Source organism: Lonchura striata, chromosome 2, assembly GCF_046129695.1.
Source record: "Lonchura striata isolate bLonStr1 chromosome 2, bLonStr1.mat, whole genome shotgun sequence".
In the NCBI taxonomy this organism is placed as follows: domain Eukaryota; kingdom Metazoa; phylum Chordata; class Aves; order Passeriformes; family Estrildidae; genus Lonchura; species Lonchura striata.
In genome coordinates this window covers 70,639,185-70,658,111 of record NC_134604.1, presented here as the reverse complement: position 1 = coordinate 70,658,111, position 18,927 = coordinate 70,639,185, and the positions used below count along the sequence as shown (strand labels likewise).

Sequence of the window (18,927 nt, the reverse complement as noted above, 5' to 3'; positions counted from 1 at the left end):
AAAAACATCATTCAAAGAATCTGCAAGAATAAAAGAGAGACAAAAGCTAGACTTCAATGTGACCTAGTATCTCCCCAGTAATTAAAAAGACTAGAAATACTTCATTCCAGTTATGAGACCAAGCTTGCAAGGGAAGGAATGTCCTAGAACTCAGCAAGGGACTGGTTTAATAGCATACAGGGATTTTTCTGTTTCTGTCACCTGTGTTTTCTGTTTAAGATGTATTCAGGCGTATACAAAAGGCATTTCCTTTTGGTTGTTTAGCTCTCTTTTTTAATTTAAGCCTTAAGATTGCTTTGTGACATTGACTCGAAGGAAATTGTCTAGGAAAGCACATCTCAAAAATCAGCTGAAGATTTCATCACACAGAACAGGCATTTTTCAATACTAACATTGCTGTCTTGCATAAAATCTTCATTCATCTAACCTCGCTGTTGTTGTCTTCATGCCTATATATAAACATTCCTTAAAAAGTACTATTAAACAGTAGCTCCTTAGGATTCTATTCTAGATTACAAATATTCCCTGTCTGGATACACAATTTAAAGTAGTCATTACTTTCAACACTTAGCATTCTGTTTAAACACAGTACTGAGGGAAACAGTACAGTAGAGAAAAAAAAATTAAGCATATTCTATTGCATGAACAGACATAGCATCCATAATCTAATTTGCTGATACAATTTTGAAAATTATGATTTTTAAAATAAAGGGGTTTTTTGTAATAATTTCAAACTTGATGTCCTTCATATTGAATCAAAGTCACAGATTTAATATATTCAATACATTTTATGTTAAATATGTAGATGTTTTACTCTATGCAAAAAGTCACTTGATTATTTTCATTTTTTCATAGATGCTTTGCTATAGTTTAAAAATTTATCATCTTGCCTCAGAATGACCCTATTTTTCTTTTGTTTTTGATAATGAAGAAATTATCAAAACAGGGAGAAAGGAGGAGTTTTAGAACTCAACAAAAAGAACAATAAAGAGGAAAGATTTAAAGTGTTGAAGGAGAAAAAGGTCAAAACTCAGAAGAAACAGACTAAATGACTGAAGGTCATGATAAAGGATATAAAGAAAAGAAAATCAAGACTGTGAATAACAGTATTTTACATCTAGTTCTAACATCTTCAGTCTGAAAGAATTCTGATGAATCAAGTAACTAAAAAAACAGAGATAAGACTCTTTTCCTGAAAAGTACATTTTCTAGACATTTAAGAACAGTTTACTTTTAAATAGTATTAGTATATAATAAACCAAGAAGTGTCTTGGTTTGTGAATTGTGTTTATGTGAAAATATTTCTGAGATTTAGGCTTCAAATTCATTAATCAAATGGTAAACACAAGGGTGGAAAGACAAGTACAAATAAACTCTGAGAAGGATACCAGAAAAAAAATAATTGTGCAGACAGTTAAACATAGAGGTATAGATAAAACAAATTCCTTCACTATGTCTTTTGACCATGATTGGGAGTATTTCAGTAGGTCCACACTGACACAACCATAAACCATGACCTAAGAATCAGGAAACACATAATAAAATTATTTGATCTACAGTGTGCCTGAGGCTAGACACTTAAACTGATTTAAAACAAATGTTTTGGTTAAAAACAAATGTACTTAAGTGATCACCTGCAACTGTGAGTTAAAAGATGATCCACAGTACTAAAACCATGACACAGCTATTGCATATTCAAATATTATAAATAGAAAACAAAATTAAGACTTTCTTAGGTGGAAGAATAGTACTTGAATAAAATTCTTCATCCTTGAATAAATTTTACTAAATTTTATCACAAATTTTCATCCTTCTTCCTTTGCCTTTTTCTTTATTTATAATTTTTCATTTGCGCCATTTCAATTCAAAGAAGTCTATCATATCTTAATGGGTTTTTTTTTTACATGACTGTCTTATTTATGGGAACTCAGCTTCAAGAGACATTACTTTAAACGTGGGTTTAGAGCTAGTCTGTTTGAACCACTTAAAGTTATGTAACACATTACCTCGGCTTTTGGCAGCTTCTTTCAAAGCAGCAAGGACCTCAGGCTTCAGGTCATCAGAGAGTAACCTTCCCTCCAGGCCAGGAAAGAGTGATCTAGCACACCATGAAAAAAGAGAAAAACAAAATCAAAAAGGCCCCCAACACTTTATCAAAGCCTCATTTATTTGTTTTACTGTATAGACATCACCAGCATGGTAATCATCATGGTAGAACAGAGTAGCAGGCAAAGCAATCATGTGCATATGCAGACTAGGGCTTTCAGTGGGTATTTTCTGGCAAATAAAAAAGTTATACATTTAGAAGCAGAGAGCATTAAGAAAGTAATCTTTTCAACTACTCTTCTTTTCAAAGCAGGCATAAGCAAGTTTTCTTTGATAGAACAACTGGAATTAAAAAACTATTTTCGCCTATTTGTACTCTAACAAAAAAATAAAGTTAGAATACCATTCTATATCTCCTAGAATTCTGCTTGAAAGGTTTACATAACATACAACACATAATCCTAGAAAGTCACACAGATCTGTGGATTTGAAAAGATCTAAAGATTTCAGAAGATCTGTAGCCAATACTTAAAATTACTGTGCCAAGAGTCAGTCTCATCCTCCACTTCTTTTACTTTGGCAGTTAAAACTAAATTAGTTTTCAGGGCTTTGGTTTTTGTGTGCAATAAAAAATAAATATCCAGTTTAATTCCGATCACAGGTATGTTCATTAGACATAAATCAATACAGAATCTTGTTTTTCCACAGTTAGCAGGAAGAAAATTTCTAAGAGCTGATTTTACCTTCTTAGCAGGCTCCAAATTTCAATAAGAGCCAATATCCTAAATTGAAAAGATTTTGAAACATCTAACATACATAATTTATCATACTTAAAACATTAGAATTAAAGATACTTCATGCAGGCAAGAAGAGAGGCAAAGAAAGCATTACTATTTCAAATTCCTGTTTCATCACAGCTAGCAAGGATATTTATGCCTATTAGAATATGCTTTTGTCTCAGTTTTATAAGACTAATCAAACCCGGTCCATTACCAATGGAACATGAACTGAATAAGGAATACTGGTATCCTTAAGTTTCAAAAAAAGTATCTTACGACTAGTTGGATGCAGGGCTCTAATTTGTTAGTCTCATCAAGGGAATGTTTTCTGTGTTATTATACTGGCTTAACTTCTAGAAGGACTAACAAAGTGAAAGAACAACAAAAGATAAATCACCTCACAGTAGATGCTAAAAAACATTTTTTTTTTTTTTTAGAAAAAGACACCAGAATCATAGGCCCCCAAGTACCTTTAATCTCCTGATAAATAACCTGAATTGTTTAGATCAAGAAAAGATTATGGGTTTTTGACTATGGGTTTAAATTTATGGAGCTCATGGTGTGGGTACAGCAGAGGGCTACTGTGGCAGGTACATTCCTCTCTCAATATTTTTTCATAGAGGAGCACAGAAAGAAGAAAGAGAAAACAATTTCTATTTCTAGTCTTGTTTTTCTCATGTGGACTGTGTTTGGAGAATTGTTTACATGGAGTGATTACTTGATTGGATTCTGGTAAGGATTGTTTGAGCTTGACAGCCAATCAAATCTACCTGTGTCTAGAGAGAGTCACGAGTTGGTAGTTAGATAGAGTAGTTAGAAAAAGCAGGTATGCAGTTTTAGTATCTCTTTAAATATTAATATTAATAATTAATATTTATTAGTAATATTATTATTGAATGTTAATTATTAAATCTTCAGTGTTTGATATTAATTAATAATATTTAATATTCATGTATTATAGTATAGTTATTATAAGGAAATCATTCAGCCTTCTGAACTAGAATCAGACATCATCATTTCTTCCCACCAAGTTTACCTGCATTTACAATAGGTTACAAAGATGATTAAGGCATTGGAGCATCTCTCTTATGAGGAAAGGCTGAGGGAGCTGGGCCTCATCAGCCTCGAGAGGAGACAGCTCAGAGGGGACCTCATCCATGTCTATATGTACCTGAAGGGAGGGGTGTCATGAGGGTGGAGCCAGGCCCTTTTTTGTGGTGCAAAGGATTCAGGCAATACAACAAGAGGCAATGGGCAGAAACTGATGCACAGGAAGTTCCAGCTGAATATGAGAAGAACTTCTGCACTGTGCAATGACCTAGTACTGGAATGAGTACTGATTGTTCATAGAGGCTGTGGAGGAACTCCCTCACTAGAGATACTCAAGAACCACGTGGACACAACCCTGCGCCATGTGCTCTGAGACGGCTCTGCTTGAGCAGGGAGGTTGGACCCTGCAGTCCTTTCTAACCTGAGCCATTCCATGATTCTGTTTAGAATATAACAGAAAAACAACAGCAGCAGGCTTGAAGATATGCAAATTGTTTTCAAGAAACATGGGAAGAAAAGTTACTTGCATCCAACTGCTTTTCTTTAAGATTGGCTTCTGTATGCTGTCTGTAGGTACAGTCAAAACACAATTTATATATAAGGACCTCACTTGAAGCACTTTATACCTGAATACCACCTATATGGGCACACTCCAACCTACCTCAACTTCCCTTTTAAACAGTCCACTAGCAGTAAAAGCAACAAAACATATACTAAGTGTCACATTCTTTCAAGCTGAGGGTCTGGAAATTAGTGGAACTCTGAGGCAAAGGAGAAGGAGGGCTCATTGTAATCATGCACAGAAGTAGCACTTTTTAAGAGAAAACATCTGGTGTATCTGAGTGACTTCAAGCCTCCTGTCTTTAGACATTGTGTGCAAAATGGTCCATATTTAACAAGTATTTAATACAGGCAAAATCCAGTATAGACATAAAAAGCAGTAGTCATGCTTTCTCCCCAAGGACCCCAAGCTCGTTCATTCCAGCTAGCCTGCTATTTGCTATGCCCTCCCCAGTGTCAGTGCAAGTGCTTTTGGCTGATGAAATGAAAGCCAAATTGGAGCACTGATGCAGCTGAGAAATAAGCAAGGACAAAAACTAATTGCAGAGCAACTGGAGAGAACAAAGGGAGAGCAGATGCAAAAGACAGCCCATCATAATATCTGCTTATTTCCTGAAACCAGTTTTTAGTACTACCTCACTGAAATTAAGTGTTGTGATAAAAAAAAAAAAAAAGCCAGACATAATTTCAAGCCTTTGGTTTAATAAAAGCCCTTTGCATTACCCAATTTAATGAACTTCCTAGTATGTATGTTTCTAATCTTCTCGTATTTGTAATTCCAAGAAGAAAATTAACTGGAAACTTATCCTGAGGTATTCTCTTAAAGCACAGATCACACAATTCTTTTATACAGGGTTAATGACAAATGGGTGTCAAACTTTTCAAATGAGACATATGCACAGACATATACATATATAGAGAAAATTGAGTTCTATCTATGCCTTAATTTATCACAATGCAGGCTGCTGCATACCTTGTTTGTTGACAAGCAAAGAACAGTCTGAAGCTCTGTTTTAACATATAAATTAAAAACAAAAACAAAAAAAAAAAAAAAAAAAAAAACAAAAAACCCAGAAAAACCTAAAAAAAACCTCCCCTCCCCAAATAATTAAGCATACCTGGGATATTCTTCTGAGGTTATGTAAACTATGTCTTGTTCTGACACAGATGAGGAAAAAGGAATAAAATTCCCATTCTGTAAAGGCAAAAGCTCTAATCCAATCAGTTCACTGTAGACTCCATCAGAAAGTACAAATTCTAAAAGATGAAGCTTTTCTTCAGCAGGTCCAATGTGCCCAGATTTCCTCAGGACTTGCCGCACTACAGCAGGAGTCACTTTTTTCACAGCTTTAGCAGTAGAAATAGTAAGATGCACTGCATTAGCAATATTTGCTGGTACCTTAGCAATCTGCTTCCCTGAATTCTGGAGGTAGTTGAGAACAGACTGTGTGTACTCCAAACTCTCATCCATTTCAGAAAAGTACACCTGATCCACCTTTATCCACTGATTACTCACTGAGTAAATAACTGTATGCTGGAGCAGCTCTTTAAAGAGAGGTACTAGAATTGGTTTCCAGGGTACCCTGATTTTGTTCTCATCAGGCCATAACCTATATATTCTTTCAGGTGACAATGGAAAATCTGAATTCTTCTCAGTCTCCATTCGTTTGATAGCTTCCAAAATAAGGGTGGTATATGCCTTAGGTACTATATTTACCACAAGAAGATCATTCCACAAAGCTGCTGGATCTCTCCACTGATCCAGCTCTCGCCATTTGATACTCCTCCTGTTGTCTGTGAGACCAAAGAAACCACTGACATGAACTGGAAGTCCAGTTTTGCTTTCTTCACCTGGAGGCAAAGGCAGAAAACAGAAAGCTCTTCCTGAAAAGTCTGCTACAGCTCCATTTTCCTCCTCGTTAGTTGCTAAAGACATGGCTATTCCAATAGTAGGAACAAATTTCAAGTCATCAGCTAAACAATCCAGTTCTGTGCACATTCCTCGACCACCCACACAATTACACACTAACCAAGATGTTTTCTGTGCATCCTTAACACTCTCATCTTCTACAACTATATTTACATGGTAAGTCACACATGTTACGCTATTGCTTGGAACTCCCTTACAATACTGATTTATTGCAGTTCCCAGGATTTTGATAGAATTGGGTCTTTCATGTTTCAAGGCCTTGTTCTCGCTGGCAGTTACTCTAAACACCAGCCTCTCTGTTCCATCAGCTTCCCGAACATGCAATGAAACATCCTGAACACTCTTCAGGAAAAGCAACACTGTGTCTGCATCTGCTCTGAAGGATTCAAACAGCTCCAACACCTTCTGTTTGTCATAAACATTGCTGCTCAGTTGGGAAGGCTGCACACGAAGTGGGAAACGAAAAAATGTACCAGGAAAGTTTCCATTCTTAAAGGTTTCCTTAGTGCTGCCAAATACACCAATGAAAGGTGCAAATTGGTCTGTAAGTTCATTTATTTCCTTGCTATCTTCTTTTAGATTCCAACACTGGCCTGACTCATGAGGTCCAAAGAGGGTTTGATGGGGATCAAGCATTCCAATCTGGTCACCACTGAAGATGCTAGGGACGTCTGCATCCATAAAAATGAACAATTATTAATAACTCTAAAACAACATACTTTAAAAATACAGTGTTAAGAAACAAATTTGAAAAAGGCGAGAATAAAATATTCTAAAACTGTGATGCACTAAGTACAATTCCCCAGGGAAATGGCTGAGTCACCATCACTGAAGGCATTTAAAAGACATGCAGATGTGACCCTTAGGGACATGACTTAGTGGACTTGGTACTATTAGGCTTATGGTTGGACTCAAAGTTTTTAAAGGTCTTTTCCAACCTACATGATTCTATGATTCTGATAACATAATTCAGTACTTGCTAACAGAGAAGAAACAAACATACACCTATTCTGCAGCTGAATATATAAATAGTCATTCAACCATTTGAGTTCTAGCAGACAGTGAGCAACAGGAAGTGCAATTTCTTTCAACTACATACTTTTATGTTTCCAGTATTTTCAAGGAAAAAAACGATAAATTAATTTACTATATGTGTGTACTACTAGATTCATACTTCGCAGATCTTGAAGACTGGCAGACAGTAATTCTGTATATTTAAAAGAACAAATTCACAGAATTATCAAACTACTGAATGTATTAATTTCATTCATGTTCAGCTAGGTAAAATATTGTTAAAAATATAATGTGTCTTAGAAATTCTCTTCACAAAGTAAAAAATTTTGGCAAAAATTTGCCTCTTATCTGGCGCTATGATAACCGTGGAGACTGTAAGCACTATTTATGCTTCTGTACCACAGTAATACATTCTGGGAGAATAATAGATTTCAAGACTGAATATTAAGAGCTTGCAAAACAGTATGTACTATCTTCTTTCAAGTATAAATATGAATATACCTCTATTACATAATATCTTTTCTAGCAATAAATAAAAATCACTAATTATACAAAGAACCTGCAGAAGACTTTCAGTCTAGTGAGTAGAACTTTCACACTTCTACCTGGATACCTACCCTATATTATGAGCCTTTAAAAAATTAGCAGCAATGTATAATTGAAATATCAGTGTAAATGAATGTTCATTTCAATATAAGGGATTAAGTACATAATGATACTAATAGAACAATCTTATTCAAACACCTTCAAAATCAAATAGATACCTTATAGGATTAGAGAAAAATAGGAATGCTTTGTAAGAATATCTAGCCATTAACTAATTTTAAAACACATAAGAGAGAAAATATTACATGTTTATGAATATCTAAAGTAATTTAACTATTTTAAACGTCAACATTTTATTTTTAAAATAACTAACTACTAAGATTACCTGTTATATGATAAACTGAATTAAAGCCAATTCCAAATCTTCCAACTTTCAGGGGATCATCCTTCTTCCTGCTTCTTGCTATCTCCTGTATACCATGCCAGTCCTCGGGGGTGAAAACTGCATCATTGTATGCATAAAATGCTGGCCCTATAATAAACAGGTAAAAGTTAAAAAGATAACAGAAAAAGAAAACTATTTAATGTTTAAAATTTTTAGGAAATGAACTCACAGACCTGAGAATGCATTTCTATGAAGTATATGCATGTGCAAATTTAATGGGGAAGCTATGACTCTAAGCTGACATCAAATTATGCCTGGTAATTAAAAAAAATAAAAAAGCAAAATACAAAAGCAAGGAGATGAATTTACCTCTGTAAATGGTACTTAGATTTATATTCTGATGTGTTATTTAATTCTTGCATCCATACTTTGAAAGAATTATTCTGAAAAACTGAACAAAAAGCAGAAAACAACTTCTGAAAGAAGTGTCATGTGGCACAAAGCTTAAACTCAATCTGTTCAGACTATCAAAAAAAAGTTTGAAAAATGTACTAGTCACAGTCTGAAGATACCTCCACTGGAAGGGAATATAAGGCAAGATAAAACAATAACCTGTGTCTAGAAAGCAAGACAGACAAATTCATATTAGAACACATAATAAGGCTATTAACAACTGAAAAAAGCCAGTAAAAAAAAGTAATGGATCATCCATCATTGAAACTTCAAATCACAGCTGAATGCCTTTTGGGATGACTATGCTAAATAATTTTTAAAATAATATTAATAATAACAATAATAATAGTTAAATACATAATTGACCTTTATCTCATACAGCCATAATAAATTATGTAAAAACCTAAAAGATTCAAGAAACTGGATTTGTAGTGTACAGACAACATGGAGCAAAGTTGGGCATTAGGTCAAGAGAAAAAGGGATGAGGAAGAAAACTGAACTGCCTAGAGAATGCTGAAATGTAAAGGGAAAGGTCTTCTTTACATTAAAAACTGGTGTGCTGACTTGGGCTTCATGGTAGCTGGGGCTGTGTTTTGGATTTGTGCTGGAAACAGTGACAATAACACAGGGCTGTTTTAGTTATCACTGAGCAGAGCTGAAGCAGAGCCAAGGCCTTTTCTGCTTCTCATGTGGCCCAAACAGCAAGTGGGCTGGGGCTGCTAAGGAGCTCAGAGGGGACATAGCCAGGACAGCTAACCCCAGACAACATGCATATTGAAAAATAACAGCCAAATTTAATAAAACTTATACTTACCCTGATATTGTGCCATGTCCTTTGACCATAACGTTTCTGTTCCATACTGAGTTTCATCATATAGAAACCTAACCTCCGTGGCACCAGCATCTTCTGCATTCTGTATCAGTTCCTGAAGCAGACAAAATAAATCAAAGTATAATGCAGTAATACATATTCTAGCAATGGCTTTCGAACTTAAACAGTAGAAAATAAACAAGCAAATTTCTCAAGTATAACTGTTTTTGTACGTTTCAACCAGAATGGTTTTATCCAGTTTACCTGCATGAGAATAGGTATCCTTATAAACAAATATTCAGACAAATACTATAAGTATTATTTGAATTTGGAGCTCAAATCCCACACAAAAGCAGTCACGAAGTTGAGAAATAAGCTACTAAACTGTTACTACTATATTATCCTAAGAATCAGAGCTGTTAAAGTTTCAAAACAAAGCAAATGTAAGAAGAGAAAAAAAGAATTTCATGTTTATCGAAGTGTAGTAGGTAAGTCCTCACAAACAGCTGCATAACAACAGTGAGGCAACCATTCACAAAAGAGTAATGCACAGCACTCTTCTTTACATCAACTGAAGCAGGTTAAAGTTAACATTTTACAGTATGAACCAACCAGTCCTGGGCCATGGTGCTCACGCTTCTAACACCCCTGCAGCAAAGGGCTGCAAAACAGTTCTGACCAGTAGCCCCCTAAATCACTAACCAACAGAGCAACACCCCCGCTGAATGCAACCCACAGACTGGCTGAGTATTTGTTAAATAGCATTAGCAGTGGTGAGAGCTACAGAAAACTCAAATGTCAGTAAACTAGTTCTGTAAACATGACCATTAACAAAATAGGCCTATCCAGTCCTGTTTCCATCAACAGTAGACACGTAAGCTTGATTATAAATACCTACAGGATTACAGCCTCACACAATGGTCTATTTACACTGAATCATCACAGCGTATCAGGGTTCCAGACACATAGACATGTGTGTCTGTTATGTGGGAGTGTGCAAGTTTGGTATAAGCAAGTATTTGAAAAGCAACATAGATACATAATATGCAATGTATTCACACATTTTAATTTCATCCAGTTATACATAAAAGACTTGATAGCAAGATGAACCTGTACTTCAAAAATCATCAACTAGCAGAAAGTATTTCAGATTAGGTTGCATTCAAGTATACTACTGAGACTATACTATAAGCTCACTGTTATCGAATAACTGGTTCCAAAATTACAGCCTTTTTATTTTGCAGTTTTTGATAGTATGTTCAGTCTATAATGCATATTATATTGTCACTTCTACATAGTTCTGAAGTATTATGAGATAGCAAAAAATATACCTACAGTTAAGCATAAACAACAAATGCTTAAAGAATCTTTACAAGATATTTATATGCAGTTCTTCTTCTAAAAGAACAATCATGACATTCCTTCAAGAAGAAACAGTAAGATAGCCCAAAGTTTCCAGAAATATTAAATACTAAGTATGGCAATCACCATGAAGTCAGACTTGCATTCATGCTGTGGCACATGAGGTAACTGCTACATTTAGCTCTAACAGTATTGTATCTGAAGAATCAAAACACTGAAATAAATTGTAAGGTATCAGCAAAATTCCTGGTAGCAATCTCTCTCAAACAATCTGTTAACCCTAAACGATAAACTATGAAAATAGCACCATTTCTACTTTTAAATTTATCTGATTTCTAAGGACCTTTCCTTATTTGTTCATGTTGGAATGAAAGTTTGGGTTAAAAATATTGAGGAGATTTGAACCCTTCTTAATTCAAATGCATTTTACAGATGTAAATAGTACTGAGAAATAATAAAAATGTAAGCACCCCTCCTACATACAGACACTGCTCAGAACATACTCAGGAGGAAATTTGCCAAAACAGTTGAAAATATGCTTATCTTGGGCATTCCCACTAAACACAATCAGCTTCTAGTTCCATGGTTGCAAACAAGACAACAGACATAAGGAACTGTCATCATCTGTCAACATTTGTATTTGAGTGTTTTGAATGCATGCATGCATCTATATCAAATCCCATTTGTTAGAACCTAGTATTCCATATACTAAGAAAATTAAGTTCCTACCACCCACGTGACGAAGCATGCTGGATGAGAAGTTTAACATCCAACTAATTACCCCAGATGCTCTTAAAAAAAAAAAAAAAAATCAAACTTCCATTTGCAGACATTATCATAGAAAGCTATGATAAATCACACAATTCATCTTCTACTGAGCAAACTCAGGAATTTTTTAAGAAAAAACAAACAAACAAAAAACAAACAAACAAAAAAAACCCACAAGAATCACACAACTCATTTTGCCTTGTCCACAGAAATGGACACACATATCTTCTGTAGTACAGTGAATATAAGATAAAAGAACCACAAGATTTGCTGGGAAGGGCTGAATTTTGGCTTTATGTCATTCATATTAAATGACTGTTAAAAATATTACTTATTGTCTACCTTAAGAATCTGTCCTCCCTCTGGGTATCTTCTTAATATATCCTTTAGAAAATCAACAAGTGGTGGAGTTGTTTGTCCAAACCGACCTAAAAACAAATAAATAAATAAGCTGTGTATTATGCTATTATGCACTTAATTTGAGATTTAAAAAATACTAAACAATTACTGGAAACAATAATTTCTTAAAATTAATTTAGGGCTTATTATTGTAAAATCTTGTCTTTCCAGAATCAGCTGTGACAATCCTACATTATAAATCTTTTAATTAAAGAAGGTGAAACAGTAATCTTGCTGTTGAAGTCAACAAGCTGTTTCATACCTATATTAAATAAATTTGGGGGCTAAATCTTTACAACTGTTATACCACAATTCCAACTACCTGATGTTCAAAACCAAGTTTTTAAAGGACTACTACTTTTTAAGTAGCAGGACAGTATTCCAGGGCAGCAGTGGTTCTAACTGTTTTACAGCCATTGATGATCTGTACTGACAGCTACACACACAGGCACAGAGGGTTTTGGCTCTAGTGTACACTTCCTGTTCTGACATACTCTGGGCATGGACCTGGTGCCAGCCTTGGTTTTGCCAGCCTTGGTTTTGCCAGGGCCTAACACTGGAAGAAAAAGAGTCCCAGCATTATCTGCTCCAAGAGAAAGAGTCTATCACAAAATGAAAGGTGAAATACTCTTAATTTCAAACGCCAGTCAGACTAAAGGGCAGCTCCCTAAACCAAACCTCTAAAACACATACTTCAAACAAATGGCAACAGTGCAATCCTCACAAGGAAAACAGACTCTGATGATGCCCCATCTAATGCTTCCTTTTAAAATTGTTAACAAGTAGTTATTCTCTCCCTCTCTTCTCCATATACACATTTATGAAGCACACAGATTCAAACCCACATATTATGTATATTCTGGAATAAAACACAAGGATAAAAAAGCAAAGTGGAAAAAACTGGACAAATAAAAGCTCTATTTGCTGAGAAAGCATCAAGTAAAAGCATCAAATATTTTGTCTTTAAAATTTTCTTGAATCACTTTATTTGAAGTAACTTAATAGCATCAATGAAAAAATAAGCAAGAAATTGCAGTGGACAGCTGAATGTGTAAAGTATTTCATAACTTCTGTTATTTTTGCAGTATACAGAAGTATATGAAAGTCAATATGCAATATGCATACCTCCAAAATAAGCTGAACTGATCAACAGACATTACCTAAAATGAAGAAACTGATCTTCTCTAAGTTGGACAGGCAGGTGGAAATGTTTAAACAACACATTTCATTCACCATGGAAACCACCACAGAAACAGAAAAATAACTATTAAGTGATAGGAATGAAGACAGACTTTGTTCTCTTTAAGAGCAGAGCTCTATGTATGTCACGATAATTACTCTGGCTATTGGTCATTATTTACTGCATCCTATGAAAGGCTAAACTGGTTTTTCTTCAGTACTAGAGCTGGTCATATTTAACACAAAACTGGTACCACAAATTTAATGGAGAAACTTGTTCTACTATAAGAGCAGTCAAGCACTTAGGAGCCCAGAAACTCTGTGCAATCTCCCTCCTCTTTCCAAGCTCAACCAGATCAACCCTCAAGTGGCCCAGACTGACTTCAGAGCTGCCCACACTCTGAGCAGCAGGCTGGAGTAAAAACCTCATGTCCCTTCCAACATGAATTATTTTGTGATCATATGAAAATATTATGCCTTACTTGACAGACACCAGCAATGAAGGAACGCAAAAGAGACATGGATAATACTCAGAGCACTTCAGCAACTCATGTGCTTGGTCCTACTGACCATGCACTTCCAAGTTAGAAATTCAGGGCATTTCTTGATTCACCTGCTGTAAGGAAAAATCTCTGAACTGGAAGGGTCCAGAATTAACACAAAAGGCTGATACTAAAGCCTTCAGATGTTTTAGATCAACTTACATCAGAACTGTGGGCCAGGAAATGTTAAGCACTTTATCTATACATAGATTGCTTACAGTGGTATCTCTAAGAAAATCTCCAATCCCAGGCACAAATATATAGCAACAGTTTTTCTTTCCCATTAAAGATTTCTTAGGGCCACTACACTTTTTTCTCTATGTAGCTGCATGGCAGAAAATAAGTCTTTATTTAGTCTACCACAGCCTACACACAGCAAAACAGTCAAGAATGACAAAAAGAAAAACGTTTGATGTCAGAACCATTAGGCCATAGAAATGAGGTCCATTTTCATAGGTTTCTTCCAATCACTTCAGGTTCTAGAGAATGTGAACATGAACTTCTGGCTAATATACAAATTTTTCCCTCTTTCACTAAAAATCCATAATCCAGCATATACATGCCTTGAATAGGCTAAGAAATACAATATTTTGTGAGATCAAATAAAATATCTCCATGAAAAGAGGGGTTTTCTTCTTCATCATGCCATTATTTCATTGCCTTACAATAAAGCTATTGTGAGAAGAATTTTAATGCTAGCAGCCAAATAAAATAATCATGACAGATTTTAATTAGAGTATTTCTGAAGATATTCAGTTAGCAAGATATTACATGAAAAGATACATCTTCAGTTTTTTTTAAATAAAAATGTAAACCACAGACAGAATCAAAAGAAAACCAAGCTATCAACAGAAGAAATCCAGAAATTTTCACCAGTGTTATAGTTTTTTCACATGGTGTTTACTGAAAAGATATCCTTTCAGTATCTGAATTGTCTCAAGTATCCAGATTATTTTATATGAGACAAAGCAGCTACAACACTACTGAAAGGCAAGTCTTACTGATTCCAAAAGACAGCAATAACTTAAATTCTACACATTATAAAACAGGAAAAACGTAAACACCAAGGCATTTAAAAAGAGAAGTTTAATTTTTCTACAGCAGAATGAAAAGAACAAGTGACAAAACTAAGAATTACATGAAAAATAATTGCTTCCCATTTAAAAAAGATAAAAATTTCAAGTAACTATATATTGCATCAGAAAATATTTTGAGCTTCCAGTTTATAAACAGAGACAAATATTTTCCATACCTCCTCCTTTCAACCCTTTTGACTGAAGCTCTAGAAAAACTTGATTTTGAGACTTCTGAAGATCCCCAATCTTGATATCATCAGACAACTGAAGGAAAAAATAAAGACAGATCTTGGTCAGAAGTTTCAGTTTGATAATAACAGGACCAAAATATATGAGGTGGAAAAAACGCCTATAGAAGCATACTAAAAGCAATCCATGGCCTCTTGTTTCTACAATTGAAAAAGTTTGTATTCAGGGAAGTTCTGGAAGCATAAAACTAAAGCAGTTATTGTTCTAAGGTGCATGTCCACAAAAAAAAAAATAATATATACAGGAAGAACATAGTCTGTATACTCCACAAGTACATCTGCGTATGCAATTTCATAGGAAGCTTGAACTAAGCAATAGCAGCTCAAAGCAGCTGGCAAGCCACTGTGCAGAGACAAAAGTGTGTCAGAGAAACCTCCTTGAAGAATTTGACAGCCTCATCCCCCATTACGTCTACATGCAGACCCATCACAGCATGATCAAGGTTGAAGGGGTCACTGAAAGTCACCAAATCCAACCTCCAGTGCCTCACCAGGAACATCATAGAGAAACTGAGGCAAATTATGCAACACATTCCTTAGCAGCCATTGGGAAAATTATTATGTAATCATAGCACAAAAAGGTTTTGTTGCAATTCCAGTTTCATAAAGTGTGTGTCTCATTCATATACCAAGTGCTGCTAAGATTCATATGTGACCCATGTTATCCTGCACACAACAACAAATGCAGATTTAGAAGGCCACTGTACTAATTAGAAACTAGATCAAAATCTTACAACATGAAATTACATTATTTTAGTCTCAGTTTACAGTAGATTTTGGGACTACTTCCTCACTTTGATGGATAAAAACAAATCACTATCAAGCAGTTGGTGTTTACACAGACATCGATGTTTACAATCTAACTACACTTAATAAAAGACAGCCCTAATCCAGAGTATATAATCATGATTTAACATCATTAATAAGAAAAAAACTTACATTGTTTTTTACTTTTACCAGTTTTATAAAGTTATTAAAACAGCAGTTAGTTTATCATAAAACTGCAGAAATACTGTACTTGAGTTGAACTTTCTGAAGACATAAAATTGAGTATATAAATAACTACTCTGAAATCACTAAAATATAAAGCAATCCACAGAATGCTGGAAGCCATCACCAAGCATTAAAGGAATAGAGTAACTGAATATTCTAAGGTACAATTTTTGTACCAAGACACCACTAGAAACCTGGACATTGTATAGACCCAAATCAATAGTTTAATCAAGTAAGGAACTATGAGAGAAAAAGATAGTGGACTTTACTTAACATCTGTAAATTGAACATAACAATTCTAATGGGAAAAAATCATTTATGGATGAATATTCTACTACTCAAAAATTTAAAAATCATTTGATCTCAATAAACAGGAGTTCAAAAGTTTATAAACTATTTTAAAATTTGTTACAGTACAGAATAAATATTTCCATATATATTCTAGTTCATTATATTAATAAAAAACCCAAACAGAAAAGCAATTACTGTCTGCTTCCTGACTGTTCCCTGCAAAAGGTAAGTTTTCTGTGGCAGTCAAATCTTTGCTTCCAGGCAAATTTTAGAAAGTGATACAGAGTTTGTCCTCCAAAAAAAGGAAGGTCTGGTGAGAACAAAATCAAGGACACACAAAAAAAGATAAACTACACAGGCAGTTTGCTGCAAACCTGAGTTCTCAAAGCCAGCTTGTATTGCCCAGGTCCTTATAAGAACCTAAGCAATACAACCAACATGTGTATCTTGTCTCATAGAATGGTTTGGGTTGGAATGGGACATTTGAAGACCACGTAGTTAACCTCCCCCTCCTACCATCACCATGAACAGGAACTAGATCATGTCTCTCAAAGCTCCATCCAACCTGGTTATCAACATTTCAAGTCATGGGGAATCCACAACTTCTCTGGGCAACTTGTTTCAGTATCCTCTCACCCTCATCCTAAAAAATTTCTTCTGTGCGCCCAATCTAAACTTACCCCCTTTTGGTTTGAAGCTGTTGTCCCTTGTCCTATCACTTCAGGCCTTGGCAGAAAGTATCCTTCCATCTTTCTTATAAGCCCCCATTATATTTAGGAAGGCCACAATAAGGTTTCCCTAGAGTCCTCTCTTCTCTACGCCTTTGCAAATCCCCTTGCCCTATTTAACACTAACTTCCAACCTTCTCTCTCTCGCCTTCCTGCCTCTACTTATCCCATCTCACCAGGTCGCCAGGTCCCCATTTCCCAAGAGCACAGCGAGAAGCACAGGAAGCAATACAGAAAAACAGACACCCGGCCGATGCCTTCAACAGAACAAGGTCATTCATTCATTCATTCGACTCTCTCCTGTGCCCAGACCTCCATTTTCAACTTGCCACTTTCACCTCACTGTGACATCAACTCTGCTCTTGAAACTAGCCAGAATGGCAGGAAAGCAGAACAAACACATCAGCCCTCTCCGGTGAATTTCTGCTCTCCCCAACAACTCTCCAGAGAAATTAGCATAAAACACACAGAGAATTTCAGGGAAAGAAAGAAAAAAATTAAAAAGACACAAAAACTCGGATGTTAAAAGCTGGCAGCATCAAGAGCAGTATGAGGCTCGTCCAAACGACGCCCATGCTTCCCTGGGGAGGAGCACCTAAGGACCCGCGCACGCCGCGCTGCCCACGCGTGACACAGAGCCTCACCTCTCTGCCGCGGCGCCACAGGCGCTGCTCGGCGGCGGGCAGCCCGGCCTCCGCCTCGATCCGCCTCTTCACGTCCCGCACGGCGGCGGACGGCGGCAGCTCGAAGGTCCTGCAGCCCAGGCAGTCATGGAGGACGGTCACCCGGGCCAGCCTGCGGCAACACGACAGACACCAGATGAGAAAAGGCTCGCCGCGCCGCCGCCCGCCCGCTTCCCCTCGGGCACCGCGGAGGCCCGAGACGGGAGCCGGAGCCTGCAGGGTGCAGCGATGGGCGGCCTGTCCCGCTCTCCGAGGGGCAGCGGCGAAGTCGATGCCGCAGCCTCCCCGCCCGGCCGGCCCGCACTCACATGCCGCACACAAAGGACCGCTACTCGCCCCGCCCGCGGCGCTCCCCGCGCGGGGAAGGGGTGGGGCTGCGCCGCCCGAGCCCGCGCCGCGGAGGAGGCGGAGGAGGAGGCGGGAGCGGCGGAGGTGCCGCCCTGCGAGCTGCGGAGGTGCGGCGGGGCCCGGGCGGCTCCGCAGCCGCGGCACGGAGGCGTTTCCCGGCTCCCCGCGGCCCAAGGCCCGCAGCAGAGAGAGCCCGGTCGCCTGGGACGAGGCAGAAGCTGCAGCTTCGCGTGTACGGCGTGAGCCGTGACTGAGCGTGAGATCTACCGCAGGCACATCCCTCCTTCGGCGGGGAAGCACGCTAGTGTTTCACGTAATTCACAGCATTTAGGCACGCATATGGAGCACACATAGCTACAGCTGATAAACTTCATGCTTTCTCAAGGATGCAAAACACAGAAGGAAACATACCTTTCCTGCTCTCTGTCAGAGAGCCAGTCAAAAGTCATAAATCCTGCCCTATCTCAAAAGGGTGTATGTTAAGTCCTCATACCATTCAAGACTTAAAAAAAGTGCTCTCACTCCTGAAAGGCTGAGCCTTTGCCTTTGCTTGCCTGAGGGGCACTTTGCTTGCTTGAGGGGGCACTTTGAGAAACTTGTGGAGGGGGGAAGCAGAAAGGCCACTGTTCATCGTGTACAAAGTTCTGTGCCCGGGACCATGGGCTGTGTGCAGTTGGACAGCAGCCCTGCTCCAAAGGAGCTGGGGGATACCAGGCTTTCCAGATCGAGGAAAG

General features: G+C 37.2%; 1 protein-coding gene across 6 annotated transcripts in view; it reads right to left on the bottom strand.

The window, feature by feature from the left end:
- Positions 1–18,927, bottom strand: part of SACS (sacsin molecular chaperone) — a 58,450-nt gene that overhangs the window by 17,701 nt on the left and 21,822 nt on the right. For 5 of the 6 annotated variants that reach the window (XM_021530628.2, XM_021530626.2, XM_021530629.2 and 2 more), the window contains 7 exons: positions 17,807–17,957; positions 15,079–15,166; positions 12,049–12,134; positions 9,580–9,691; positions 8,312–8,458; positions 5,555–7,037; positions 2,007–2,098 (listed from right to left, as the gene is read on the bottom strand). In XM_021530628.2, the coding sequence (XP_021386303.2) occupies positions 2,007–2,098; positions 5,555–7,037; positions 8,312–8,458; positions 9,580–9,691; positions 12,049–12,134; positions 15,079–15,166; positions 17,807–17,957 (2,159 nt within the window). Of the gene's footprint in view, positions 1–2,006; positions 2,099–5,554; positions 7,038–8,311; positions 8,459–9,579; positions 9,692–12,048; positions 12,135–15,078; positions 15,167–17,806; positions 17,958–18,153; positions 18,217–18,927 lie in introns of those variants that run through there. The other variant, XM_021530630.2, reaches the window with a different exon arrangement.